The sequence below is a fragment of the Crocuta crocuta genome, unplaced genomic scaffold, assembly GCF_008692635.1.
Source record: "Crocuta crocuta isolate KB4526 unplaced genomic scaffold, BGI_CrCroc_1.0 scaffold219, whole genome shotgun sequence".
NCBI classification, from domain to species: Eukaryota; Metazoa; Chordata; class Mammalia; order Carnivora; family Hyaenidae; genus Crocuta; species Crocuta crocuta.
In genome coordinates, this window is record NW_027551572.1 from 6,495,337 (window position 1) to 6,522,308 (window position 26,972).

The 26,972-nt window shown below is 41.8% G+C and overlaps 1 protein-coding gene across 2 annotated transcripts in view; it reads left to right on the forward strand.

Moving 5' to 3' along the window:
* ITGA6 (integrin subunit alpha 6) overlaps nucleotides 1-26,755 on the forward strand; it is a 39,784-nt gene extending 13,029 nt beyond the window's left edge. The window contains exons 9-25 of one of the 2 annotated variants that reach the window (XM_077751095.1): nucleotides 1,134-1,232; nucleotides 1,674-1,735; nucleotides 5,710-5,870; nucleotides 6,244-6,387; nucleotides 8,082-8,197; nucleotides 8,325-8,514; nucleotides 8,603-8,686; nucleotides 8,783-8,862; nucleotides 9,016-9,093; nucleotides 9,180-9,282; nucleotides 10,527-10,700; nucleotides 12,230-12,328; nucleotides 12,428-12,538; nucleotides 12,642-12,740; nucleotides 19,059-19,184; nucleotides 22,371-22,500; nucleotides 24,616-24,704. In XM_077751095.1, coding sequence (XP_077607221.1) covers nucleotides 1,134-1,232; nucleotides 1,674-1,735; nucleotides 5,710-5,870; nucleotides 6,244-6,387; nucleotides 8,082-8,197; nucleotides 8,325-8,514; nucleotides 8,603-8,686; nucleotides 8,783-8,862; nucleotides 9,016-9,093; nucleotides 9,180-9,282; nucleotides 10,527-10,700; nucleotides 12,230-12,328; nucleotides 12,428-12,538; nucleotides 12,642-12,740; nucleotides 19,059-19,184; nucleotides 22,371-22,478 — 1,834 coding nt within the window. In that variant the 3' untranslated portion in view covers nucleotides 22,479-22,500; nucleotides 24,616-24,704. Of the gene's footprint in view, nucleotides 1-1,133; nucleotides 1,233-1,673; nucleotides 1,736-5,709; nucleotides 5,871-6,243; nucleotides 6,388-8,081; nucleotides 8,198-8,324; nucleotides 8,515-8,602; nucleotides 8,687-8,782; nucleotides 8,863-9,015; nucleotides 9,094-9,179; nucleotides 9,283-10,526; nucleotides 10,701-12,229; nucleotides 12,329-12,427; nucleotides 12,539-12,641; nucleotides 12,741-19,058; nucleotides 19,185-22,370; nucleotides 22,501-24,615 lie in introns of both variants that reach the window. The other variant, XM_077751094.1, reaches the window with a different exon arrangement.
* The last annotated feature ends 217 nt before the right edge of the window (nucleotides 26,756-26,972 follow it).

The following is a 26,972-nucleotide window of genomic DNA, read 5'->3' on the forward strand; positions in this document are numbered from 1 at the left end:
TTGGGGCAGAAAAGTCGTGATCCATTCTGGGGGCCTGAGGACAAAGGCTTGAGGCTGGGGATGGAAGCCTGGAAGGGCAGATGTTTGTGAGATGGAGATATGAGAGCTGAGGATTGCCTATAATACTAAAATCCACAGATGTGGTAACCCTGATCGCATCCCAGGTGTTGGGTGTATGTGGGTTTTTAAGCTTTTTGAAGGTATTTTGGCAAATTAAAAACATGCACATATTCTTTGACTCAGAAATTCTTCTAGGAGGTTATCCTACAGGTAAATTCAGACATGTGCCAAAGTAGGTACAAGGATGTTTATCAGAGCCCGAAGCCTAAAAATAGCATAAATGTCTACCCATTAGGGACTGGTTAAATAAATGGTGTTGTGTGGGGACAGAGCAATCCCACCAGCTGTGAGAAGCCATGACCTAGAACTATGGATAGATAGGAGAAGGCCTCTGAAGTGTTAGTGAGAAAAAACAGCATTCAGAACAAGAAGCATGTAAAGCTCCCATTGAAGAAAAGTATATGTATGTTTTTATATTTAATTTTAGGTAATATTTTCAACAGAAACACAAAGACCAAATATGTTTCTGGAGGTCATACATGCCAGGCCACTTGGGGGTGTGGATGGGGATAGGAACCTAACATTTGCCTGAAAATTCTAGAACTTTTACATGTTACACATATTACTTTCCATTTAAAAACTGTTGGGGTGCCTGGGTGGCTCCGTCAGTTAAGCATCCGACTTCAGCTCAGGTCATGATCTCATGGTTCGTGAGTTCGAGCCCTCCAGAGCCTGGAGCCTGCTTCAGATTCTGTGTCTCCCTCTCCCTCTCTGTCCCTCCCCTGCTTGCTCTCTGTCTCTCTCTCTCTCAAAAATAATAGACATTAAAAAAATTTTAAGACTGTTAAGACTATATAGAACCTTTTATAATTATAAATGTTATATTTAAAATTTTTAAATAAAATTTATAATCCGTTTTCAACGGCATCTGTTACTTTCTTTGGCAGTGGGGGAACATTTCTTCCCTCCCTGTGGTTTTTAAGATGTCGTAGGCAGCTGATAGTATGTAAATTCATCTCCCCTTCAAGGTAGCAAAAGGCTGAGCCTGTGTTTTTTTATTCCTTGGTTTCCAGGTCCCGGCCTGTGATTAATATTCAGAAAACCCTGGATATAACACCTAACACGATTGATCTCCGCCAGAAAACATTCTGTGGGGCGCCTAGTGGGATATGGTAAGAACTTTGGCTGTGTGCATGTAACCTCTTAAGTGTTGTGTTTGTTTTTTTTTTTAAAGTTTCTTTAAGAGTGAGCATGAGCAGGGGAGGGGCGGAGAGAAAGGGAGAGAAAGAATCCCAAGCAGAACCTGACTCGGGGCTCCATCTCACGAACTTTGAGATAGGACCTGAGCTAAAATCAAGAGTTGGACGCTTAACCGACTGAGCCGTCCAGGCCCCATGATCTCCGTAGTTTCACAGCCTTGCTTTATGATGACCCTGTCGCTCTAGGGAGCCACAGGCAAGAGTAGACAGAAATGGGCAAAGGGACAGGGACTCTTAGGTGAATACATACATTTTACTCATTGGTGGGCAGTGGGGGGATTTGACAGCTAGGGAACATGGGTTTTTTCCTGCAGTAATGGATCTTTTAAGGAATATGTGTTTGATTTTATTCAGCCTCAAGGTGAAGGCCTGTTTTGAATATACTGCCAAACCCACAGATTATAATCCTTCGATATGTAAGTACCCAGTACATTAAAAAATTCTACATTTTCTGTCTGCCAGGTTGCAAGTTCTGCATAAATAACAGAAAAATAAAAACTGCAGTGGCCAAGCTGGCTTCATAAATTTGTGTTTACAGAATTCAGTGTATCTGTTGTCTTCTCTTTAATCAGGAGGGGATAACACTTCATTTGGTCCTCATTTGAATTTTCCAGAGCAGATGGTTTAGGACAGAATGCCTTGGGAGAGCAGTCATTTGCTACCACAACCGTTTCCTCCACTTTTGCCTTTGAAGAGCCATGTGGAAAATTGGTTTTGTGGTTGTGAGGTGGTGGGTGGTGGTTCTAGAAGAGCGAGAGCCGGAGCCTGAGCATTGCACAGAATTGCCGCCTTAGCCTCTCTTCATTCGCGGTCCCCTCCCGGAGGCCTCCACCGCCTGGAACACCCACGCTGTGTCCCTGAGTGCAGGTTCTTGCGAGGCTGGAGGCTGGTCTTGAGAATTCAGAGCCTTGGGCTCTGCTCCTGGTTCAGCTGGCTGACCCTGCCGCACAGAGCAAGTCTCTTCGCATTTGAGTCTGCATTTTCCTATCAGTAAATAAAAATGCCTGTAATAGAATTACTACAGAGGATTGTGGTGAGAGCAAACGAGATACTGTGGCAAAAGCTGTTTGTCTTTTATAAGGTATTATTCTGCTCCCTTTCCCTACGGTCCAAAATGTCTGCCCCAGGGTTAGACAAGGCTGATGGTCTCTAACAGGAATGCTCGTCACCACAGCCTTCTGTGCTGTGTTTTAGTAACAGCCATGCATTATCAGGTATAAGCCACCCGCTCCAGATCCAGAGGGAAGATGGGGGATGGGAATTTAAAGAAAAGCTCTTCCCCAAAGAGCAAGTGCAAAGAATGAGGGTCGGGTGGGAGTTCCGGAGGCCTGCTGTGAGGGCGTAGTGTGCCCCAGCGGAAGCTTTCCGGACGGACAGGGTGGCATTGGGTTTTTACTTTACCTTAAGGTAATGAGCTTTCTTAAGTTTCCTCCTTGTTGTCTAAAGTATTAGTCTCTTTCTCTATTAACAAGATATCCCTTTTATTATCCCAGAATTTGGCAAATATGCTTGTCTCCACCCAGATCATATCATCATAGGCCCACTTTTCGTATGTTAAGCCTCCGTCTCTCCATATTTTAAGCCGTCTGCAGGCAGTTTCTTTACCTTCCTGATCTCTTTAGGCCCCTCTGCCATAGCCTCTTGGCCTGGGATCTGCAGACCTTGCCTGAAGCGTGCTTGGCGTGACTGTGTCATGGCCTGTGCACTTTGCCTTTCGATGTGGCTGGTGTTTTATTCAGTACTGGAAATGATTCTCTGTGTGGCGTCCACTGAAAAGAAAACATGTAGGGTTTCTCACACCCTGTCATGCTTTCAGTATCGTTTGTGTTATTTTTACGCAAATGCAGTACCTCACATTTGCCTGTTTGGATAATGGGCGTTTTACCTCAGTGTTTGCAGTAGATTAGAGAGACCAGGAGAAATTGCGATGCTCAGACTAGATGAGAAGAGGAAACAGGGAGACGTCTATGTCAGTCAGTCTTTTTCCCACACCAGATGTGAAACCTCCTCCAGAACTCCCTGCCCCCTATCCCACCCCGCATCAATCATTTCCATACAATTAACAAACTTCGTTCCAGCTTTCATACAGCATTTGATGCCCTGTGTATGAAATTCATATTCAGTAACTACATTAACCGAGTGTTTATGAACAACTCCACTAGCCAAGTGTTTACCAATGGCTTATTATGGATAGAGCTTTTTTCTGTGAAGACATTTTCTTCTTTACCTGTACTTCCATGGTATTGGGAAATTCTAAATCAAGTAGAACTTCCACAAAGCTGTATGAGTTAATATATCTCACATCTGTTCCCAGTGTCTGAGAATGTGAGCTTATTGTTTGATCAGACTATTGTAAGTTGGTAGTCCTCAGATGCGGTGTTCCACACATACAGATATTTATAATTGAGCCTTAATGAGTATTCTACTTGGCTTGCCCCTCAGAAGGTCAGTAAAGGTGGCCTTCGAGGATTTTAAGATGATGTGAACTATCTGGAGGGTTAGGGAAGGTTAGACTGGGCCTGGTAGATAAACGGTTTTAATGCACCCACACCCTCCCCTACTTGTGCTGCGAGGGGCACTCAGCATGTGAGCCTTCGTCTGGTTCAGTGTGAAGTTAACAGGTCATTAATAAATGGATGATGTCAAGTCTACAAGGCTAAAATGGAGGCGCATTCCATTTGGCAGAAATTACTAGTGAAACTGTCAGTGTTTCTAAATTTTGGTCTTGCACATCTGACTATTGTTTCAGCATAAGAATAACATCATGTTGTTTGCGTGTCTGTGTGTGCATCGGTGTGCATGTTGCTGTGCCAGTCACTCCTACTTCCATTCATCTATCTGTTCTAAAAATCGTATTTATACCAGGGGAACACAGTGGTGGACAGACTGCTTCGGTCACTGTCCGTGCCTTTGCCTGGGGAAGATGGTCAGGCGATCACAGCATGGTGGCTAAGTGCAGTGACTGGGGAAATAGAATACTGTCAGATCCCCCAGGAGAGGCTGGGAAAGTCTTCCTGAAGGAGGTTATGCCCGCACGGAGATCTGAAGGAGGAGTAGGGTTAGCTAGGCAGTCAGGGCAAGGTGGAGAGGGACGGGGTCCACCTGGCAAAAGAAGAGAGTGACAGAAGCAGAGGTCCAGAAGAAGTGGGAACCTGGACATGTGAGAAGCCTTCCCAAAGCAGTTGTCTGGTATGCTGGTGACAGAGACAGCTGGAGCTGCCTCTGTCCCTCACTGTATGATCCTGGGCCAGTCCCCTACGTCTGTGGGCCTCTATTTCTTCATTTGCAGGACAACGGTATTAAAATAGATGTCCTTGAGGCCTTTTATGAACTCCAGCATGAATATTAGAACATGGGTAGTTCATTTTCTGTGTTTTCTGGAGAAGTTTGTTTGCTTGTCTGTCCCTCGAGGCTGCCTTCCTTCTGTGGCCCTGTACACACTTTGATTTCCTTCCCCTTCTGATGGTTAGTGGGTGATTAATGAATGAATATAAGTCGTTTAAATACTGTCCCGTAAAGAAACATAGTAGCTACACTGGGCAAATCAGCAGAGGATGCATTCTGAGGTCAAGAAATGAGATTCTGATCATCCAACTCCTGGCTTGTCCTTGGAGCCCCATTGGTACAGGTGATTGGGAGCAGGATTGGTGCCCTCTTGGAGGTTGGAAACTTTGGCTATGGGAGATACAGTAGCTGACAGATGGGCCCTCTAGCTTCTCAAAGGAATGTGATTAACCTTTTAATTCTTTTAAGTGAAAAGTCTCCTGTTGTCAAGACTTCTCCAATAGAGGTTATTCCCTTTTTAGACAACTATCCTTTATCAATGCTTTTTAAACTTTAACGTGTATAAGAACCACCTGATGGTCCTGTTAAAATGCAGATTCTGGTTAAATAGGTCTGGCTGGGGCTTGAGGTTCTGAATTCCCAACAGACCTGAGGAGATGCTAGTTCAGAGACCTTTTGTTGAGAGTAGATGTGGGGCCACAGTGGGCAACAGACTGCTGAATGGGAGTCAGTGTAGGCCTTTAGGGAGTGTTGGGTCCCCCATTATTTTTAGTTCTCTGTCGGTTCTTGACATTTAGCCAGAAATCCTTGGATGCTGCTCAGAGGTTTTGACTTAGTCTCGAGCTCCCCCAGGTGGCCCAATGGAAATTTTACTTCAAATAAACTGTTAACAGCAGTGGGCAGGAAAGAACAGCTTGATTTGAATTCCCATAAATCAGTCAAAATGTACATTACCAGGAAGTATGAAGAACAGCAAGAGCAATGGGAAAAGTATCCCTCTACAGGGAATTAAAATAATGTCAAAAGGAACTCACTGTACTTCTGTCTGAACTGTACACGGATGCACTTAAATTAAAGTTCATATGATTTTGTTCATTTTATGTAGCCATTTTGGGTACGCTTGAGGCAGAAAAGGAGAGAAGAAAATCTGGGCTGTCCTCAAGAGTTCAGTTTCGAAACCAAGGTTCTGAGCCTAAGTATAGTCAACAGCTAACTCTGAACAGGCAGAAGCAGAAGGCGTGCATGGAGGAGACCCTCTGGCTGCAGGTGAGGCCCGCAGACGGTCACGTCTGTTGTTAGGACAGAAGTTGGGTTTTACGGTGGCATGTGTACATTTCTGAAATTTATACCAGCAACTTCTTATTCTGTACAAAAGAAAGCATTGCGGGGCTCAGTCGGTTCAGCATCCGACTTTGGCTCAGGTCATGATCTTCTGGTTCATGAGTTCAAGCTCTGCGTTGGGCTCTGTGCTGACAGCTCAGAGCCTGGAGCTGCTTCAGATTCTGTGTCTCCCTCTCTCTCTCTGCCCCTCTCCCTCATGCGCGCTCTCTCTCTCTCTCTCTCAAAAATAACTCTTTAAAAAAAAAAAGCATTGTTTGGCCAGTAGCATTGATACCATGCTTAACTGCATACTTTTCAGGAAAATATCAGAGATAAACTGCGCCCCATTCCTGTAACTGCTTCAGTAGAGATCCAGGAGCCAACCACACGGAGGAGAGTGAATTCGCTTCCAGAAATTCTTCCAATTCTGAATTCAAACGAACCCAAGACAGTCCATAGAGATGTAAGTCTTTCTGACTTTTGTATGGCCAAAGCTTTTGCCGTATTATTACACTACATCACACGTCTTTGAAGGCAGTATGACTAGTGATTTGCTTTAAAGTCCATTCCTTCGTATTAAGTAAAGCTTTTTAATATATGCAAAGTTTGGTTGCAATTTGTTTTCCCAAATGAATAGTGAAGATAGAAACATATGGAATACAATTTGGAACCAGAGAGTATTGTTCTGAACAATTTTTGGCCACTGCAATTGAGACTGTAATTGGCAGAACTTACTCTCACTTGAAGTTTCTCTTATAGCCATATGTACAAAGAAAAATACATCGCATTTTTACCTCTGAGAATATTAAAATGTAGAAAACAAACTTGTTAGTGAACATTAAAATCAAGGACTATAGGGGCACCTGGGTGGCTCACTTGGCTAAGCGTCTGACTCTTGGTTTCCAAAATTCAAGTCATGATCTCATGTTCATGGGTTCGGGCCCTGCATGGGGCTCTGCACTGCTAAGCCTGCTTGGGATTCTTGGTCTCTGACCCTCCCCCCAAGGGTGTGTGTGTGTGTGCGCATGCACGCACCCTCTCTCTCTTAAAATAAATAAACTTTAAAAAAAGTCAAGGAATATAAAACTTAAGTAAGGCAGAAAAGGATTAGCCCGAAAATAGGCATCTAGCAGCTAATGTAGCCTATGCAATCTAGGGAAGAAGAATTCATGTGGCTTGCCGTATGCCTATACAAGGTGGGGTCTATTGGTCAGGGTTTAGGGTAGTAGAGACACATGGTTAGGCTGGGGACATGTGGCCTCTTGGTCTGACGTTGTACACTTGCTGTCAACTCCGGTTGGAGCATCCACTTGGAGGCTCTTGGTCCTGGTGGCCCACTGATGAGGCCTTCCGGCAGTGAGACTTGCTTCACTATATATGTTGTCAGTCTTTATTGTCACAAAGCGTAGCTCCGTATACTCTCATATACTTTTTCATAGACTTTGGAGATTACTATCACACGAATATTTCCTATGTCTATTCCTAGCTCTGTAGTCCTGTAATATAACAGGCAGGGAGGCTGTTTACCTAACTGTTGATCAGTGTGGTTCTTAAGCCCCCATTAGCACTGTGCCATTTGCTTTCCTGACTAAACTGTTTCCTCATTTGTACAGTGGAGCTCATAATAATATTCTCATAAGTCTGTTGTGAGGAGTAAGTGAGTTAAAATACGTAATCATGTGTTTGCATCATCATTATTGTTGGGAATTCTTACAGTATCCCTATCAAGTAGGGTGGTGGTATCCCCATATTACTTAAGATGAAACTTAGTCTCTGAAAGGTTAAGTGACTTGCCTGAAGCCACATGGCTGAGTGAGTGGCAGAACCAGGATTGAACATGGACCTGTGTGGCTGCAGGGCTCATGCTTTTTTTTTTTTTTTTACAAATAGTTTATTGTCAAGTTGGTTTCCATATAACACCCAGTGCTCATCCCCACAAGTGCCCTCCTCCATGCCCATCTCTTCCCTCCCCCCCACCACCTCAGAGCCATGGTCAAAGTATTCTTAGAGCACAGTTCTGTTAAAGGACAGAGGGGTCGTTGGTATCCATACCACTTCTGTGGTAACTGTCGCCCAAGGAAAGAACTGTGTGGAAACAGCCAGTCACTGTTGAGGGTCTTAAATGGCATAAATTACAATGGTTTTGTTTTCCTACAGGTGCACTTCTTAAAAGAGGGATGTGGAAACGACAATATATGTAACAGCAACCTTAAACTAGAATATAAATTTTGCACCCGGGAAGGAAATCAAGACAAATTTTCTTATTTACCAATGTAAGAATCGCTCTGTCATCCTAGCAGAAATGACTGGCTTTGCAGTGGGTTGTGAAAATGTACTGAGGACTCTGTCATTTTTCTTGTTTTTTGTGTTTTTTCTTTTTTTTTTACATTTTTTTAATAGTCGAAAAGGTGTTCCAGAACTAGTTCTAAAAGACCAGAAGGACATTGCTTTAGAAATCACAGTGACGAACAGCCCTTCCAATCCAAGAAACCCCACAAAAGACGGCGATGACGCTCATGAAGCGAAACTCATTGCAACTTTTCCGGACACTCTGACTTACTCGGCATACAGAGAACTGAGGGCTTTCCCTGTAAGTGTTTTTGGACAGCAGCGAGGAGGAAAAGCCCAGCACTGTGTGGCGAGTGAACGCATTGTGATCTAGTGTTTTTCTGTTACAGGAGAAGCAGCTGAGTTGTGTTGCCAATCAGAACGGCTCACAAGCGGACTGTGAGCTTGGAAATCCTTTTAAAAGAAATTCAAGTGTAGGTGATGCCTTCACATACTGTATCGTACTGTGTCATGTGCCATTACAGGGTTGACATGCTTGGTCTCTGGTAACGTCTGTTTCTATTTTTCAGGTTACTTTTTACTTAATCTTAAGTACGACGGAGGTCACCTTTGACACCACGGATCTGGATATTAATCTGAAGCTGGAAACGTAAGCGTTTCGTCAGGCTTTCCATTCAGAATTATTTCGTGAAAACACAGCCAGTCAATGAGCCAGCTCTGCTCTAACTCCTAAAAGAAGTGTAATTGTAATGAGAAAACTGACGGTTAAAATGAAACCCTATTGTTTCCTTTTCATTTTCAGAACAAGCAATCAAGATAATTTGGCTTCAATTACAGCTACAGCAAAAGTGGTTATTGAACTGCTTTTATCGGTCTCTGGGTAAGTGTTTGTGTTTAGCATAACAAATCAGTGTTTAAAAGAACCATTTACCATCCTGCTAAAACTGGTATTTTTTAATTGAACAGAGTTGCTAAACCTTCCCAGGTGTACTTTGGAGGAAGAGTTGTCGGTGAGCAAGCTATGAAATCTGAAGAGGAGGTGGGAAGTTTAATAGAGTATGAGTTCAGGGTGAGTTGAAGCAGTTGGTCTTTTGTATTATATACACTCAAAGCTAATGTGAACTATATACACATACGTGATGCAATGTAATTTTAATAAATGGATATGGATTTTAGTGTGTAATATCAGTATTAAGAAATATTAATAAGTAAGCATGATAAACAGTTAAAGGTGAGTTCACCAATTTTTAAGCAACAGACTGGCTTACAGTAAAAGTTTCATCCTCTAGAATGGGGAACACAGCCGTCATTCAACATAGGACTTTGTTCAAAATCCAGTTCAGTTTGGCCATTTTCTTATTAGAGAGTTTTAATGTGTTAAGTGGTACAGAGACCAAGGACATCTCGCTCCTCCCCAGAGTCTGTCTGTAAAATGAAGAATCTCAAAGTGCTTCATTATCTGGCTTTAGAATGTGTTAGGATTCATTTCTTCCTCCACCATAAGGACATCTTTCATACTGCATGTGGTTAACGTCCCCTCATGTTTCACAAGCCCAGTGCCAGTAGGGAGGGCTAATGATTGCTCTGAAGAATTTCAAAATAGGAATCACAGTGCGCCTCTAAGTCCAGTTAGATGAATGGAAATGCGTGGTACGGAGATGGCTCGTAACTCATCCGTGGGTTTGGGTCTGCGATGGCAAGAATGTGCCCAGCCCTGTCCCCAGCAGGATGAAGGGGTTGAATTCTGCTCTGTGTGTGTCTCAGCATTATAGACACAGCTGTGACAGGTGGTGGCGGTGGCTGAGAGCAGCATCTCTGGGCTCCGCAGCTGTCCCCACACACAGACAAAGAGAGCTCACGCCTCCTTCAGCTTCTGCTGCAGGAAGTTGCTGTGTCCCCAGCTTGGACTCCTGATTCATGGCTGTCATAATGGCTTTACTCAGAGTCTGCGTTGCTACCCAGGCCTCCCCTGGGTAGTAGAGGACAGAGGCTGCTTCATTTTTGCAGTGGGAGGGGCTTCCTAGAAGCAGGTTATTGGTGACTTTCCGGGAGTGTATTGACAGTGTGGCATGGCTTCACCACCGATGCTGTTGCACACACTAGTTCCTGGACGGAATGAGCAGTCATTTCTCTTTTTCCCATCCGTCTCTGTGTTGGACACCATATTGGTAGTCCAGTTTTTGGAGCCTATACTTGCATTGTAGGATTTTGCCAGGTATCGTGGCCTTTTTTCCCACTTGGCAACAGGAGCTGCGACTTAAATTTATGTTGATAGAATTACACTGAGATATAATCTGTATTATTTTCTAACAGGTAATTAACTTGGGTAAACCTCTTAAAAACCTCGGCACAGCAACCTTGAATATCCAGTGGCCAAAAGAAATTAGCAATGGCAAATGGTTGCTTTATTTGGTGAAAGTAGAATCCAAAGGACTGGAAAAGATAGCTTGTGAGCCGCAACATGAAATAAACTTCCTGAAACTAAAGGTATGTTGATGGATTGATCTCTCGTCTCCATTGATGTAAATAAGGGAGGCGAACCTTTGACGGGAAAATCATTTCTTTCTTTAGGAAACTGGCATAGTGGCATGTTGACTTTTTCTTTGGTGTCAGTTTCTTTTTTATAGTTGAGTATCCAAGTCAGGCTGAGGATTTCTGCTGATTAGTGATGTTAGGGCAGCGTCATTCAGCGCTTGTTGAAGGAAATGACGTTTTCTGGAGTTTTATGGCCTGGTGTGACCTATAAAGAGGACTGGGATTAGCTTCTGGGGGTTAGGCAGCCAGCGATAACTCCCAGCAGAACCAAACTCATTACAAAGGATATTGGCACCTTAGCAAGTGCCCTTCAAAGCTTTCGTTATTTTTTAAAATAATAAATCCTTACCAAGTATTTGTTGTGTTTCAGACACTGTGCTATTAAGCATTTGATTTGCTTTTTCTCATTTCATTCTGTTAATAGTCCTTTAAGGTATTTTTCTTATCCCTACCATTTCACAGATGAGGAAACTGAGGTACAGAGAGATTAAGGTTTTAAGAATTACTCTGCAGTTAAGAGGAAGATTCTGCATTCAAGCTCAGCTCTGCCTGTTTTCAGAGCCTGTGCTCTAACTCCTCAGTACTGTTGACGTAACTGGGTTATCCTTTATGCTTCAGTTTGAGGATCTGCTTTCTTATTGCGTATCTGTTTCTTTTAAGTTGTAAAGTGACTCAGGTATGACTAGTATTGACAGTTGGCAGATTATAGAAGGATCCTGTGTTCATCAACTTTGAAATACAAGATGGTCGAGGGGCACCTGGGTGGTTCAGTTGGTTGAGCATCCCACTCTTGATTTTTGCCCAGATCATGATCCCAGGGTTGTGAGACAGAGCCCCATGTCAGGCTCTGTGCTGAGCATGGAACCTGCCTAAGATTTCCCCTCTCCCACCCTCTCTGCCCTCTCCCCAGCTTTCGTTCTCTCTCTAAAATAAAAGTTAAAAATTAAACCCCAAGATAGTCTATTACTCTTAATCCTATCTTAAGGAAAATGCTGTTTTGAAACAGAATTCCTAAATGGCTTACTTTTCAGTAATCTACTTTGAATAAGTCACATACTACTACTTTTGCTTTTTTCCTTATTCTTCAGTGTCATATGTTTATTCAAGATGTGCTGATTTTTTTTTACCATACATTAGTTACTGAGCTGGGTGCTAAAGATACAGCAATGAGATCTGACGCCTGAACTCAGGCTACTCTGTTTGGTGAGGAGACTGAACAAAGAAAGCCTCTTTCTGTTTGCCTGAGTTTTGAAGTCAGAGTGGGAATAAATGACCTTAGTCAATAAACTTGCAGTGAGATGGGAACATTTTTGGATCTTACACTTAAATTATTTCTGTGCCTTTGGTGACGGGAGATGGGCGGATGTTAATTGCCGATTACGTGAATTTGGCGTTATGTGGGAGGGAGTGCTCAAGGGTTTGTACACTAGGAACAAAGAATTACATTAAGTAGAACTAGTTTGGATCTAATTTCTTTTCAGGAGTCTCACAACTCGAGAAGGAAACGGGAAATTGCTGAAAAACAGACAGATGATAGCAGAAAATTTTCTTTATTTGCTGAAAGAAAATATCAGACCCTTGTAAGTACTTTTCAGGAGCCGGAACTGTTTGGCAGATGGTGGCAGGAAGGTCTTCCCCGTACCCTAGGATTTTAACTGCCACTCTCTTGCTCCCCCCAGAACTGCAGCACGAACGTGAACTGCGTGAACATAAGCTGTCCCCTGCGAGGGCTGGACAGCAAGGCCTCTGTTGTCCTTCGCTCGAGGTTATGGAACGGCACGTTTCTAGAGGTTTGGCCCCGCCGCGAGGCTGTCTGTCCCCTGCAAGTCATTTGCTGTTTCTTATGGCATCGCTCACTTCCTTAATGCATTTGCTGACTTTGTCTCCAAACAGGAATATTCCAAAATGAACTACCTGGACATTCTCGTGCGGGCTTCCATTGACGTAGCCGATGCCGCTGAGAATATCAAGCTGCCACACGCAGGCACTCAGGTGCGAGGTTCCCCCGTCTTCCTTGAGTTCAGGGCAAATCACTCTGTCTCTGCCCTGTGCCCCAGCCCAAGGACATGCTACTGTGGCATTCCTTTCTCTCACAGCCCCGCGACTCCCAAATCAGATGATGCTTTAAGGTGCTGCCACCCCAAGCTGTATCTTAATAGAATCATTGGAAAAAGAAGCACATCTGGGGGCATCTAGTTCTGCAGTGCATGGGGCAGATTTGAGAGCTCTCAGCCCACTGAAGGAACGCGGGCGCCGTCCACCTCTCTAGAAACCCCAAGTCTCAGGCTGTCCCTGAGGCCGTAGTCATTGCTGGGAGCATCACCGCACTTTATGGAGCAGCTCATGGCATGTGTGGCCAGCTGCCGTTCTTAGAAAAGATCTCTTTACATGTGAATCCAGAGGTGAGTCTTATAAAATCAGTCCCCGGTTATGCACCTTGGAACAAGCCCCAAATGCGCCCTCTCTCTCAGCCACGTAGCAGCCTCGGGAATAAGGGAAGGAAATGGGGATGCCCCTTGGACATGCCTTTCCTTCTGTTCAGAGCGAAGCCTCCCCCTCTCCAGTTACCCGTCATGCCAGGCCCTCTCCAGGCCCTCTCCGTCCTGGGCTGGCGCTGGTTGGAGCATGACTCCCACGTGGGCGGAGCACGGACGGCCACTTACCTAGCTTGCCTCGCCCTAAGGCCCTGAACTCCAGACAGCTCGGCCCCACATTTCTGTCGGTCAGCCTAAAACTTGATTTGCAGTGTACATGGGAGATTGTGTTTGTACTTCTAGCAGCCGCTGTCTGTGTTCTGCTGAAACTCCAGTGTTTTCAAAAGAATGCGCTGTCAAGCTATAACTCCCATATCCCATCCTTGAGCAATTTTTAAAAATCTAAATGCATGCCTTTTAACTTTTTTCTTTTTTTTGACGTTTATTTATTTTTGAGAGACAGAGTATGAGTGGGTTAAAGGCAGAGAGACAGGGAGACACAGAATCTGAAATGGGCTGCAGGCTCTGAGCTATCCGCACAGAGCCGGATGTGGGGCTCGAACCTACCAAGTTGCGAGATCATGACCTAAGCTAAAGTCAGAAGCTTAACCGACTGAGCCATCCAGGCGCCCTGAAATGCGTGCCTTTACACATATCCTCGCATTTTATAGGATTTGCTTGTGGGCTGTCGTTTCAGTTCACAGAGTAGTTCTGAGTCTTGATCCTTTGCCCTGTTAGCTTTCTGTGCCTGCAGAGTTTTATCTTTTGCAAAGTTGAGCGGCGTGCCTTCTCTGGCTTCATCCAGGGAATTGAGAAAAATGCTGAACAGGGCTGCAAGCGGTGGCTCTGGGGGCACACTGGAAAGGGCCCCTCGTGGGTGTCTGTAGCCCACAGGGCCTTCTATCATGTTCTCAAGATACAGTGACTGCAAGTCATGGACCAGGATGTTTTACAAAAGAAACTGACTAGAGAAAAAGATTGTGACTTACTGTTCCTAAGCAGATCTACTAATGTGCCTATAGAGGTGTTTTGGCTTTAGTCCTTTGAGGAAGCAGTGAGCTCTCCTAAGCACTGGTTTCTGAACGATCCTTAGCTGTTAAAACTCATCATCCAAACCAGAAGACATTTGTCTGGGGCAAATGCTAAACTGGGCAGGATGCTGGGACCAGGGATAAATTAGGACCATCCTAGGCTCAGCAGGACATAACGTCACCCTGGCCTTAGATTACCTTTGCATGCTACTCTAGCCCACCTTTCTGCCTCTTATCAATAAGGCATCATAGAGGACTGTCACTGTAGCCATAACCTTTCTGAGAAGGCTTTCTCTACCCTCTCTGACTGGAGGCCGCTGTGATAGCTTGCTTAAAACTTTAAATCAGTAACCCTGAGGGGCACCTGAGTGGCTCAGTCGGTTAAGCATCTGGCTCTTGGCGTAGGCTCAGGTCACGATCTGCTGGTTTGTGAGTTTGAGTCCTGCATTGGGCACTGTGCTTACAGTGCAGAGACTGCTTGGAATTCTCTCTCTCTGACCCTTCTCTGCTCCTGTGCACTTCTCAAAGTAAATAAACACTTAAAAAAAAAAAAAAAAAAACAACCCAACAACCCAGTAACCCTGAGAATTACTGAGTTTTTAGAGCTGGGAAAAGAACAATTCTCTTTAGAGGGAATGGACAAACATTATAAAGCATTAATAAAATGTCTATGATTTACTAGACGTTTTACCTATGTGCAGTTATTTAAACCTCAGAAGAATGACAAGGTAGACTTACTCATTTTACTGAAAAGGAAGCAGGCACAGAGGGGCTGCCAGCTGGGGTCCTGAACTGAAACCTGTAACTCTCTGGTTTCAGGACTCCTAGTCTTTGACTCTCTATTAAGTCCCCAGATGTCAAATTCCCATGAGAAAACAATCCAGGGAAGGTTGCCTCTCCCTCAGGGTCACAGGACTGCCACGTGAGGTGAGAGTAGACCTTGGGCTCACAGCCCCTCATCAAATGCGCTTGTTTTCGGGAAGGTGTGTGGAACTAGCATGCCGGTACCCCAGTCCGGTGGTTGGGTCACAAATGAAAGCGAGGTTCTCTTGGGCAGTTCATGTTAGGGCCTGGAGAACTCATGCACGCGAATGGGGCTTGGAGTCTGCTATGATGCGCCTTGGTTTCTTTAATAATGGGTGGATTTATGAATGGATTACTGCCTTGTATCTATTTGCATTTCTTTTGAAAATGGGGACTTTTTCTTATGTCTAGTCTTCTGGTGCCTCTTCTATTGACTCTGATTTCTGAGATACAGCAGCTCAGATATCCTGTCTACATGTTTCTTTAGTGTTTTTGAGGCATACTTTTCCTGAGCCTAAAGATTTGAGATAAATTCAAGTGTCAGCATGCCTTTCTCTTTTATTCCCTCACTTATTGTGGGTTTCAGTTCATCTTTATCTTAGTCCAGCTGTCCTTTCCAGCCTGAAGATCATTTTTCTTTGGAGTTGGAAGCAAAGGAGGTTGAGTAATTCAGTCTTGTCTTTTGGTCTTCATATTAAAACTTCTTGCTTTCCCTCTAATCCTGGCTTTAAAAAGGAAGAAAAAAAAAAACCTCACCTAAATTTAGTTTCCTTGTAACCCAGCCAGTTTTAAGAGTGTTGTGTTTGCTTGTCAATACATTTTAACACATGACTAAAACAAAGTCCGAGAGCTGGTCACCTAATTGAACCAGATAAAATGGTTACATTTTAGCATCAATTAAATCCATCCAGTTAACAAGTACTTACTGTGCACACACTATGTGCCTTCCCTGCCCAAATGGTACAGAACAAAGTTGTATAAGATACAGTGTTGACTGTTATGAGTTTCATGGTCTAGGGGACTGTGAACCAGGAAAAATTGTTGAATTAAGCCAAGGAAGGAAGAGATTAATTGGTTGTATTTATATATACCCCACTTCATTCTTAAGGAAGCTGGAAAAAAGTATCTGCTTCCTTGCTGCCAAAATTAGGTAAAAGGCGCATCATTCTTCAGGGGGAATATCATTTTCCTCTTCTGGCTCTAAATTCAGAGAATGAGATGTGGATCCTTTTACAAGATAGGTTTCTGACATGAGGAACACTCACGAAGGGATGATGTCTTTAATAGAGAGTTTTGTGAAAGATATGAAAATCCCTTAGTGTGGTGAGTTTCTACATTGATGTTCTAAGAATAGAGGGTACTACTGAGTGATTCAGGGGAACCATTCGGGCAGTGAGCAGGTGAATGAGGTCTAAGCACTGCTCCTCGTGATGGAATTTAATGCGTCAGCAGAGCTCATGCCTCATTTTCACATGCATACATGAAATGTGCCAATGCCTAGATTTTAAAGAAACCCCTCTCCCCCAAATGTCTTCGGAGTTGGAGTAATTTATACTCCCCTTAACCTGTCACTGTCCATCAATAACAGCTGCCATGGAAGATGTGACCAGGCTTCCCAGAGCTCTGGGGGTCACAGCTCACGGCTGGTCTCCCCTTCCCCAGTTCTGAGGCCAGCTCCACCTTGATTCCCAGTCCCAGCTGGAGAATGACTGTCTTACAAAAACAAAACAAACTTTAGGTGACAGTTTACAGAAGCAACAAAATCTTGCTGACTCGCCTCTCTCACCTTCTGGCCTGCAGTGTGGCCTTACGCATAGCCTGGGTTTGCAGAGCACATCTTCCCCTTAAAAGTGTAGCCCTGCCTCTGGCTTCAGTCTTCAGTCTTTGAGGCTGAGTTGTTTCAGTTTCTGAAAGGCTCCAAAATCTGGTTTGAATGGTAGTCAGACTTGGGGCTCGACCTCCCAGCGGGATGTACACTCTGCCTCCACCAGATCAAAAATTACCTTGTTCGGCTCTTATACGATTATTGGCTTGCTGCCATTTATAGGAGTATTTTCCCCTATTATCAGCCATTTAAAAGGCACTCTGGTACACAGGTATGAAGGTATTTGTTAGGCTGAGTCCCCTGCCGTGGACCACTCTACACGTCCAGGTTTTTCAGAACTTACTCTTAAAAATGAGGATGGCCCTTCCAGGTTGTCATCTGGCCCGCAAGTACTGTATGCCTTCCCTATGCTAGATTGGGAAGCAAAGTTAAATGAAATACAGTATAGGCTAATTAATTTCTTGTTGTTTTGGTTTAGAGTAGGCGGGCTTACCAGTCCTGTCAAGTACACTATTTCATCACTGGTCTCTCACCTTTCTTTCTTCCCACTAAATGGATACTCCTGTGTTAGACCAGTAATCAGAGGGTTGTTTTAGCTTACAGCTAGGATGCCTGTCCCAGGGGGGAAGGGAGGCAGGGGGAAGTGAACAAAGGGGCTCCCCCACCCCCACAGCTGGCTGGCAGTTTGAGAGAAACCTCAAGGAGAGCATAACAGGAAGCACAGTAGCTGATAGAGGTGTTAGAGTTGGTGTAACAGGCTGAAAACAGACGTCTTTCCTCTTAAATGTTCAAAGAAAAGCAGTTGTTTTGCTTTAAAGTTTATTCTATAAATGAGGTTGAGAAGCTGTTTTCTAGCATAAATAGAAAGAGGAGTATTTTAGTGAAGAGGTTTTCTTTTCAAAAGAGAATCACATCAGTATGGAAGCACAATATAGACAGAAGCACTTTGAGGCAGCATCAGGAGTTCGATACTAATACAGAGTACTTGACTAAAAACACTTCTCTGAAGCGAAACTCACACTTTTTCTTTACACTTCACTTTACATTCTCTTAATTCAGAAATATCAGAAATGAAGCTAACCTGTTTACAAAATCCTGTTTGTAGCAATCACCAGGTCTTTTACGTGCTTGGAAAAATAGTCTCCTGGGTTCACAGAAGTCCACCTGCATCCTAAACACACATAACCAAGTTGTTGCAAATTGCCATGAGCAACTTCTTAGATTTCTGAATAGACACTATTTCTGTTTACTTGGTATTTGCCAGCTAGCAAATGGTTAGCGTTTAGGCTTCTCATCAGCTGCAGCTTACAGCTCTGAGCCACCTCTGAACAAATCCAGGGCTTACAAATATATTGTCGTAGAACATACGCACGAGGCCATTTCAGGAAATCTTACTGTGTATTAGGGTCCTTAGTTGGACATCCTAAGGAAAAGTTAAACTGGTATCAGCACTGCAGCTCCATCCCTATTTTCATATTTCACATCATCTTTAAAATCTGAGTGAGGAATGGGGTGCCTGGATGGCTCAGCCACTTAATTGTCCAACTCTATTTTGGCTCAGGTCATGATCTCAAGGTTTGTGAGCTCAAGCCCCACAACAGGCTTTTCTTTCTCTCTCCTCCTCTCTGTCCTTCTTCTGCTCTCTCAAAATAAATAAAAACATTTTTAAAAAATCTGAGGCTAAATGGGTAAGAGGCATTAAAGAATTTACTCCCGAAATCATTGTTGCACTATATGCTAACTAACTTGGATGTAAATTTTTAAAAAATAATAAATTTTAAAATCTGAGGAATACAGGCTAGTTATGGCCTATATTAGCCATTTGAACCCTTCTATTTCCATTACGGAGATGAAAAGAGAAGGTGATCATTCTCAAAAAGATATCAGATTAATCAGATGAAACAAGATTGGCTGTGTATTGATGATTGTTGAAATTTGGTGATGAATAAATGGTTTATTATACAATTTTCTCTACTTTGATTCAATACAAAGGTTTTAAAAAGAGGAGTTAGCAAAACAATACTCTGTCAAAACACAGTCTTGCATTTTCCAGGTTCTGGGAAAAGATCTCATATCAAAAGGCATCTCATTAGGCTGGATTGTTCAAAATGTGTCTGGAACTGAATTAGAACCATGAACCTCATTTACACAGTGGTGCTTGCTTTTTGCCCCATAGGTTCGTGTGACTGTGTTTCCCTCAAAGACTGTAGCTCAATATTCAGGAGTGCCTTGGTGGATCATCCTAGTGGCTATACTTGCTGGGATTTTGATGCTTGCCCTCTTAGTGTTTTTACTATGGAAGGTAAGTCCTATCTGGCATTTTGAGTTTTAATGTTTTTTGAAAAAAGTGAATTTACAAAGTCTGTACGTTTCTTTGTAATGCTTCTCTTTTCATTTTATTATGAAGCTTTGCCAACATAGAGCAAACTTGAGAATTTTACAGTGAACACCCAGCACCTTAGATTTAGATGTATATTATTTGTACATTATGAGGAGCTTCCTAAATAAAAAAATCTTGGTGTTTTTCACATAATTTAGCATGTTTGGTAAATAACAATTTACAACTTTTACTACTCTAACATTTTCTTCATCTAAAATTCTGAATCTAAGCCACACTGTTGGGATATCCCATTAATCTGAACCTGTATCCTTGTTAATCTCAACTTTTGTAAACGAAATGTTCACGGTAGCCATTGGGGCTTGTTTACAGTTACAGCTAGATTAGGAATAGAAAAGCATGAAATTGGGGCACAGCATCCAACTCGATTTCAGCTCAGGTCATGATCTCACAGTTGATGAGATTGAGCCCCAGGTCAGGCTCTGTGCTATCCGCACAGAACCTGCTTGGGATTCTCTTTCTCTCCCCTCTCAAAATCAACAAACATGAAATTAATAACTCCATTGCAATGGAATCTTCATAGCCTCTATCAAACATGAGGAAGATCTGGGTTTAATATGATGTTCTGCATGAGAATTTGGTCCTGAAAATAAAGTTTAGTATCGTCCCCTTGATTTCTGCCACTAAATAATCAACATTACAGAAATGTGTATATGAGATGGATGCATACTTTTATTGCCAAAGATTATGAACCTATAGACTTTGGACTATTCTAAGTAAAGGAGGTTCACAGTCCCTTATCAATAATTACAAATTGCAAAAAAAAAAAAACAAAAAAAAAAAAAAAAAAAAAAAAAAACAAAAAAAACACCTCTGAAAACTGAAAATTTGTAATGACTTATTTGGGAACAAGATGTCATGTTAAGAGAGGCAGTATATGCCTTTGATCCTTTAACAGTTCTGTGAAACTAATGTGTAGATTACAGTGGCATCATGTATGCAGCACATTACTTTTCTAAGATGCCAAAACTTCTAGATTTCCAGAAAAATTCTCATCCACAGGATTTTGGCCAAATGATTATGAACCTCTACCAACAATCTCCAGGATGAAACCATCTTTATCCTTTCCTTGAATCCACGTATAATTGACAAGGATTCCGGATATTGCCACTTTCAAATACTGGACATTTTTTAAATTTTTATAAGTAATTTCCTAGTGTGAGGTAACTTTCCGGTGTCCTCCAAATATGTGATTAAAGCTTCATAATTGTTCATGCCAAAACTCCTCCTTGAATTGGACATTAGCCAGTCCTACCTCTGATGTTAACTTAAGGCAGTAGATTTCTCTGTTCAGCACAACCAGCCATAGAAGATGCTCTGAAAACTATTTTGGTATCAAAAACCGAATTTGAGGTTTGATATTTGAAAATGGCCTTCGTGTCCTCTTGGGAGGAGGTCACAAAGACCGTCTATTTCAGAGCAGGTCTTATTGGCAGTCTTTAATGCGGCTAAGATATAGCAGTGATTGAGTTAAGAAACCTGAGCTGTATAATTTTAGGCAAATCACTTCATCCCCCTGGGGCACTGGTTTGCTTCAGCTCTTCAGTATGTGGATTGGACTATGTGATCTCATGGGTTGTTTGTAGCTTGAAAGTATCCAGAACTCACAAGTGAACTCTAAAGGAAGCAGACAATCTCTATATCCCCTACATGAACATCATCTTTATTACTTTATGGATACTCTTCTTTCTGAAAGTGAACTATTTGTTTTCATGTGTTAAAATCCTAGAACTTGAGGACCAGAAAGGACTCTGGTTCAGCGGCCTTTAAAGTGAGTTTTACACATCCACATAGGTGCCAAGATGAAGTGAAGCAGTGGAGCTAGTGCAGATATCCTCACTTCAGCCCAAGTGGTACTGATGTTATCTGCTTTAAACACCAGGATATTGCATAGGGTTTTGTTGGGAGGTAAAGACAAAAAGTCCTTCAGGCTGGGCCAGTCACCTTCATTGTGCCAACAAGGATGCTCATGCCTGCGGATGTTAAGAATGTTGCCAAGCTGCAGGCAGGACCAGGACTTTGGGTTCCTGGCTCATTCCTTCTCCCCACCCTGTTGCCTGGCATGTGTGACTGAAAGTTGGTCCATGTGTTCACTGCATATTAAATGGAGAGAGTCACAAGTAAACACCAGGATAAAGAGTTTAGATTGGTGCTGCCTAATAAAATGTCCTGTGAAGATGGAAGTGTTCTGAAGCTGCACTGTCTGGTGTGTAGTTCTGAGACACGGGTGACTACTGAGCACTTGGAATGTGCAACGGAGGTATTTTTAATTTAAATTTGAATACCCTCGTGTACTTTGTAGTTAGCACACTGTACAAAACAGACTTAAGATTTTTATCTTCCTGAGCTGGCAGACTAGGAAGCAGCATTTTCCAGGACAGCAGATTTATTTGACCAAGCTGTGGCTCAAAAGGCAGTTCCATAGCCTTATGAACAAGTAGACCAAAAAAGTTCTCCATCATTGAATGAAGGAAGTTATAGTAGAAAATGGAATTACACTTCTGTGTTCATTTAGAGTGACTTAACCTAAAGAACATAGGTTCCTACCACTTAAGGGTTCCATAGTGGTTCAGAATTTGGGAAAGTGATAGCAGTCATTCTTTCATGATGGTAAAGTCGAATTTATATTGTGATTTACCCACAATCCAAAGTAGATGGCATTTGTTCCATAAAAGTTACTGTGAAAGGCAGAAAAATGCAGTATCTGTTTTATGTGGATTTGTGCTAAATCTTAGATAACTTCCTTAACCATTTGTCTAAGTAAAAGGCACAAGTCAATCTTTTGCCTGTTTTAGAGTTCATATTCATAATCCTTACAATGATGTTTGTACTCAGGACTTCTGTTACAAATAGAAAAATCAGGTGACTAATGTCATTTGTCTAAGTATTTGACCAGAGACCCATGAGAATTGAGTTGGTTTGGTTGCTGTCAGTGTAACATAGTGCGGTGGCTCTTCACTTTTGGCTGATCCATTGTGGTCTCTTTGTAAACAAGCCATAAATGGAAAACAGGTTAAAATCTGAAATTTGCTTTTGTTTAGCCTAATATTCAAAACTGTAAAACTGACTAAATACCTTGCTTCCTTATAGTGTGGTTTCTTCAAGAGAAATAAGAAAGATCATTATGATGCCACATATCACAAGGCTGAGATCCATGCTCAGCCGTCTGATAAAGAGAGGCTTACTTCTGATGCATAGTATTGATCTACTTCTGTAATTGGTAATTGATCAATGTTTTTTAATTGCTAGCTGTGGGACGTGCTGTGGTTGTGGTGGCTAACTTTAAGAGCAACAGCTTGCTGTGTGTGTCCCATTAACAGATGTTTCCAAATGTCCACACTGGCTTGCCTTGCTTGGATTTATTTTATTTCACTTGAAAGCTCAGGGTGTTTTTTGTTTTAGAAATGCACAAAGAATCTTTTGTTACAGGTGAGTTATTCTGTGTTGTTGTCAAACATCACCCACGGCAATGAAGAAGATTGCAATCTATGTACACACAAAAGGAGGCATTACCCCTCCACACTAGCCCAGTTTGCCATGTGTTGTCAATCTAGTACGTAGCACCCCACTTGGAATTTCAAAGATGAATAAGAAATCATGACAGGTTTCTTGTCCATTTTGGAATTTCCCACAGATAGAAGCTTGTGTTGACTGACTGCCTAATTAACCTGTTGCATGTTGGAAACATTGTGTTTCTCTTGATGAGGTGGCTTTCTGTCTTTTTTGATCTTGCTATAAAGTGATGGGGAAAGGCTTGGAATGCTTTTGTTGTTGCTCAGAAATTGTTTTATGCCAGCTAAGCATGCAACTTCTTTTCCTGCATATCTACTACAGGTCAAAGACCATTACAACAAACTATGACTGTTGACATGGTGGACATGATGGCCAATTTCAGAAGATGGCTCTAGACCAAAGTGACTTTCATTATACAAAATTCTAATATAAAAATGCTCTGGACAGTTACTATTTCAATGTGTTGTAATGGAATTTGCCCTGGTTTCATGTTTCTAGAGATTTTATTGAACTTTGAGTCTTGGTTGATTTTAAGTTCATGTATTTTGCTTCTCTTGTGTGTAATTCCATGGAAACAGGAATTGGTGGTAATTCCTTTTTCCATTTCTGTGGGCATGTGAGGATGGAGTTATTCCATAATCCCTTTCCATGGCATTGTCATGATGCATCCCAACATTTCCATTTCAGCTTTACATACCACCCTTGATTTCCTCCTTTGTCTAAATGAAGCAAGAGCCACATTTTGTAATTGATAGGTATTTTGGCTTTTTGCACAGAATAATTAAGGAGTCCATGTAGACATGGCCTTAGAACAAAATGTCTTGGTCATTTTTTCCAATTGACTTAGTGATGACTGGATAAAGCTTTGCCCCATGACATCTTATAACATCATTCAAAATAAATGTTCCAGTCCTGTTACATGATACAAATTGACCCTTCCAACTATCTTCCTCATCCTCCCTCTATCTGCATTTTTAAATTGAAAACACACCTTTTTCATTAAACATATTTTATTCATTTTAAAAATTCAATTTGAGTTAAAAAAAAATTCCCTAATATGTTCTCAAAATCTACCTTGGATCAGATTGAATATTTTTTAAAAAATGAATAAAATATATATTCATTAATAACCTAAGTGTAAATTTCTTTTGCCCAAAAAAAAATTAGGGGTGCTTGAAAATTCAATGTAGTGCTACTGTCCTACTCGAGTTCTTTGCGGTACATGACTGATTTTATTAAGGACACAGTTACTACATGATTTATGAATGAAACAGCTTAAGTTGAAAGCACAACAGGAAATCCAGGCAGTGTAAATTGCCTGGTAGCTAATGAGAGATATGTGCTGAGCCTTGGAGAAGAGAAGATTCTTAAATTGACCCATTTGAACACTGACCCATTTGAACACTGGCATATTTAGATAGTAATTTGTAAAATATTTGTGATCTGATTCCACTCTGTTAGTGGGAGAGAGGTAAAAATAATCTTTGGTTTATGGCCTTTGTTAGGTTTATGGCCTTTGTTAGAATATCATTTTAAAGAGCAGTCTTTTTAATGTGAAAATTAGACCTTTAACATATAGTATTGTGATTATAAAAAATGGAAGCATTTTTCTATAACTCAACTTTGTTAGTAAAGACAGAATGGAAATAATGGACTTTTCTTCCAGTTTTACAGCTCTCTTCTCTTCTGTTTATCCCATGTCTTTTTTTCCCTTTATCCAATGGTAGGCGTAGCTGAACAGAAAGCTTAGACGCTCCCATTTTGTGCATTAGCTTTTCTTGAGATACTTAATTTATTTCTGCTTCTCTTTCCCCTTTGTCAGTGCGGATTCTTTAAGCGCTCTAGGTACGATGATAGCGTTCCCCGATACCATGCTGTGAGGATCCGGAAGGAAGAGCGGGAGATCAAAGATGAAAAATATAATGATAACCTGGAAAAAAAACAGTGGATCACAAGGTGGAATGAAAATGAGAGCTACTCCTAAAGGGGACCAAAAAAACTTCACAGTTCCCAACCTGCTTCTTCTCCCTCCCAACTCAGAAATCTAAATGGACTTAAAAAAGCTGCTCCATCCCTGGAATGTTCACTTCAGACAGGCCACACAGGGCGAACAGAACAGTTTTAACTGTGGACGTGGTCACGTAGCCTGAGGCTCCGGTTCTGCACAGCCAAATCGAAGACTGTTGGAATGGATTTTTCTTTCACTGCCTTAATTTAACTTTCCGGGTTGCCTTTGTTTTTGGTGTGGCTGACTTACACGTGCTGGGAAAGGGCCCGCCGGGTTGCACTCCCGCGACATCCTCAAGCGGGCGCCTGGTGTCCGCGCTAACAGTGGCCGCCCTAATCTGGCGCCGCCTCTGCTCACATTGTTCCCACAGGCCTCGACAACCTGCAACTTAACTGTCCCGCATCACAAGACTGTGCCGTTGGGGGAGTTGTGTTTCAACTGAAAGTGCTATTCTTAAATGTGCAATAGGTGACGTTGCCATCCTGCCATCTTTAACCTTTCCTAGATGTGTGAATATTCACTAAATAACATACAGGTTTCATGCTTCGTCTTCACTAAAACACAGGTGCAACAGACTTGAATGCTAGTTATATGTACTTGTCTATGGTATTTATTTTTTCTTTTTTATAAACCATTTTGTCATTGACAGGCCAAAGATTCTCTTCCAGTTGGATTAGACCATCAGAATTAGAACATGAGATGTCATTGGTTTGAATTTAGTGCAAAAAAAGAAATTAGAAGTTGTTATGACGTCTCCCAACTCTCACCCCCTTTCCTCCAAACCCAGAATGTTTAATAGGATTGAACCATAAGATGTTTAATCCTTATTAGACAGTGGACATTTCAGAATTTAGAGCCCTGTGTGACGTCCTGCATTTTGTGCTATAACTTTCAGGAACTCTTAGAAATAATGGATTTGTTTGCTGAATTTCAGTGTTTAGTCCTTGCTGCAAATACTGTATAATCAGGACTTAGAGATGGTGGGTGCCTCTGGTGGATCCAAACCGATCCAGTGTGAGACTACTGAGTATCTGATCCCACTGCTTGTAAGTAAGTTTTTAAATGTTGGAATCATTTAATCAGTGAGTCAGTGTTCTGTTTTTAACTTTGTTTCCTCTCCTAATCCGTGTTCCCCAAAATTACTTGGGGACTGCACTAACCACAATTTTAAATGGCTAAATTGTAAAAATGAGGTGGCAGAGGAGGAAAACATTTTTATACATTCAACAGAGACTGAATGCATAGGAAAGCTGAATTTTAAAAAGTTACTATACTTCAAAATGTTAAGCTATATGGGGAATAATAGCAAACAGGTGCTAATTTGTTTGGCCATAGTATAAGCAGTGTCTCAATCAAAAGAACAAAATACAGCTATATGTGCCATTTTTGCTTTGGAGCTTTTTTTTCTTTTCAGAAATCTTACACCCTTAAGATACTCTTGTCGTATTTTGGAATTTTCATTCACAAAGACAGTTTTACAAATGACATTTTGTTTACAAACATTTCTCTAAAATCGGTCATACCAGTGTTTCTTGTGTAGGTAACTTGTAACCTAATGAACTATCTTTCTAGGTTGCTAAGAAGCTGGTACTTTGAGTGTTATAGACCTTTGCTCTAAAAAACTGAATGTCCTAAAAGGCAGGGACGAGGTGGAAGGATGGCTCAACAGCAATGAAACAAGAATGTAGTGGTGTTTATTGTTAAAAATGTCATCTTAAGTCAAGTCACTGGTCTGTTTGCATTTGATACATTTTAATACTAACTAGCACTGTAAAATTCATGATTAGAAACTACCTGTGGATATCTGTATAAAAGTGTGAAATAAATTTTTTATGAAAGTGTTCATTGCTTAGTAACACCACATTATATGTGTGAAACAAACTCTAAAATGATGATAAATAACCTGAATTGCTTTTTTGTTTCATGAAGCCAAACTAAAGTTTATTTTATATGATTGAAGGTTTTCTTTTTTTCTTTTGGGCTCTACTGTTCAGTTGATGTCAACAGAAAATGATCTTAAAAGATGGTTTATTCAAGATGCCTAAAAATTGAGAGATGTCATTTAGCAGTGATACTATGGAATGAAGAGTAAGAGTTCTTAGAGCAGAGTTGCTTTCTTCTTAGAAGATATTTTGGATGTGACAGCAGTTCGGCTGTGACATGTGTCCTTA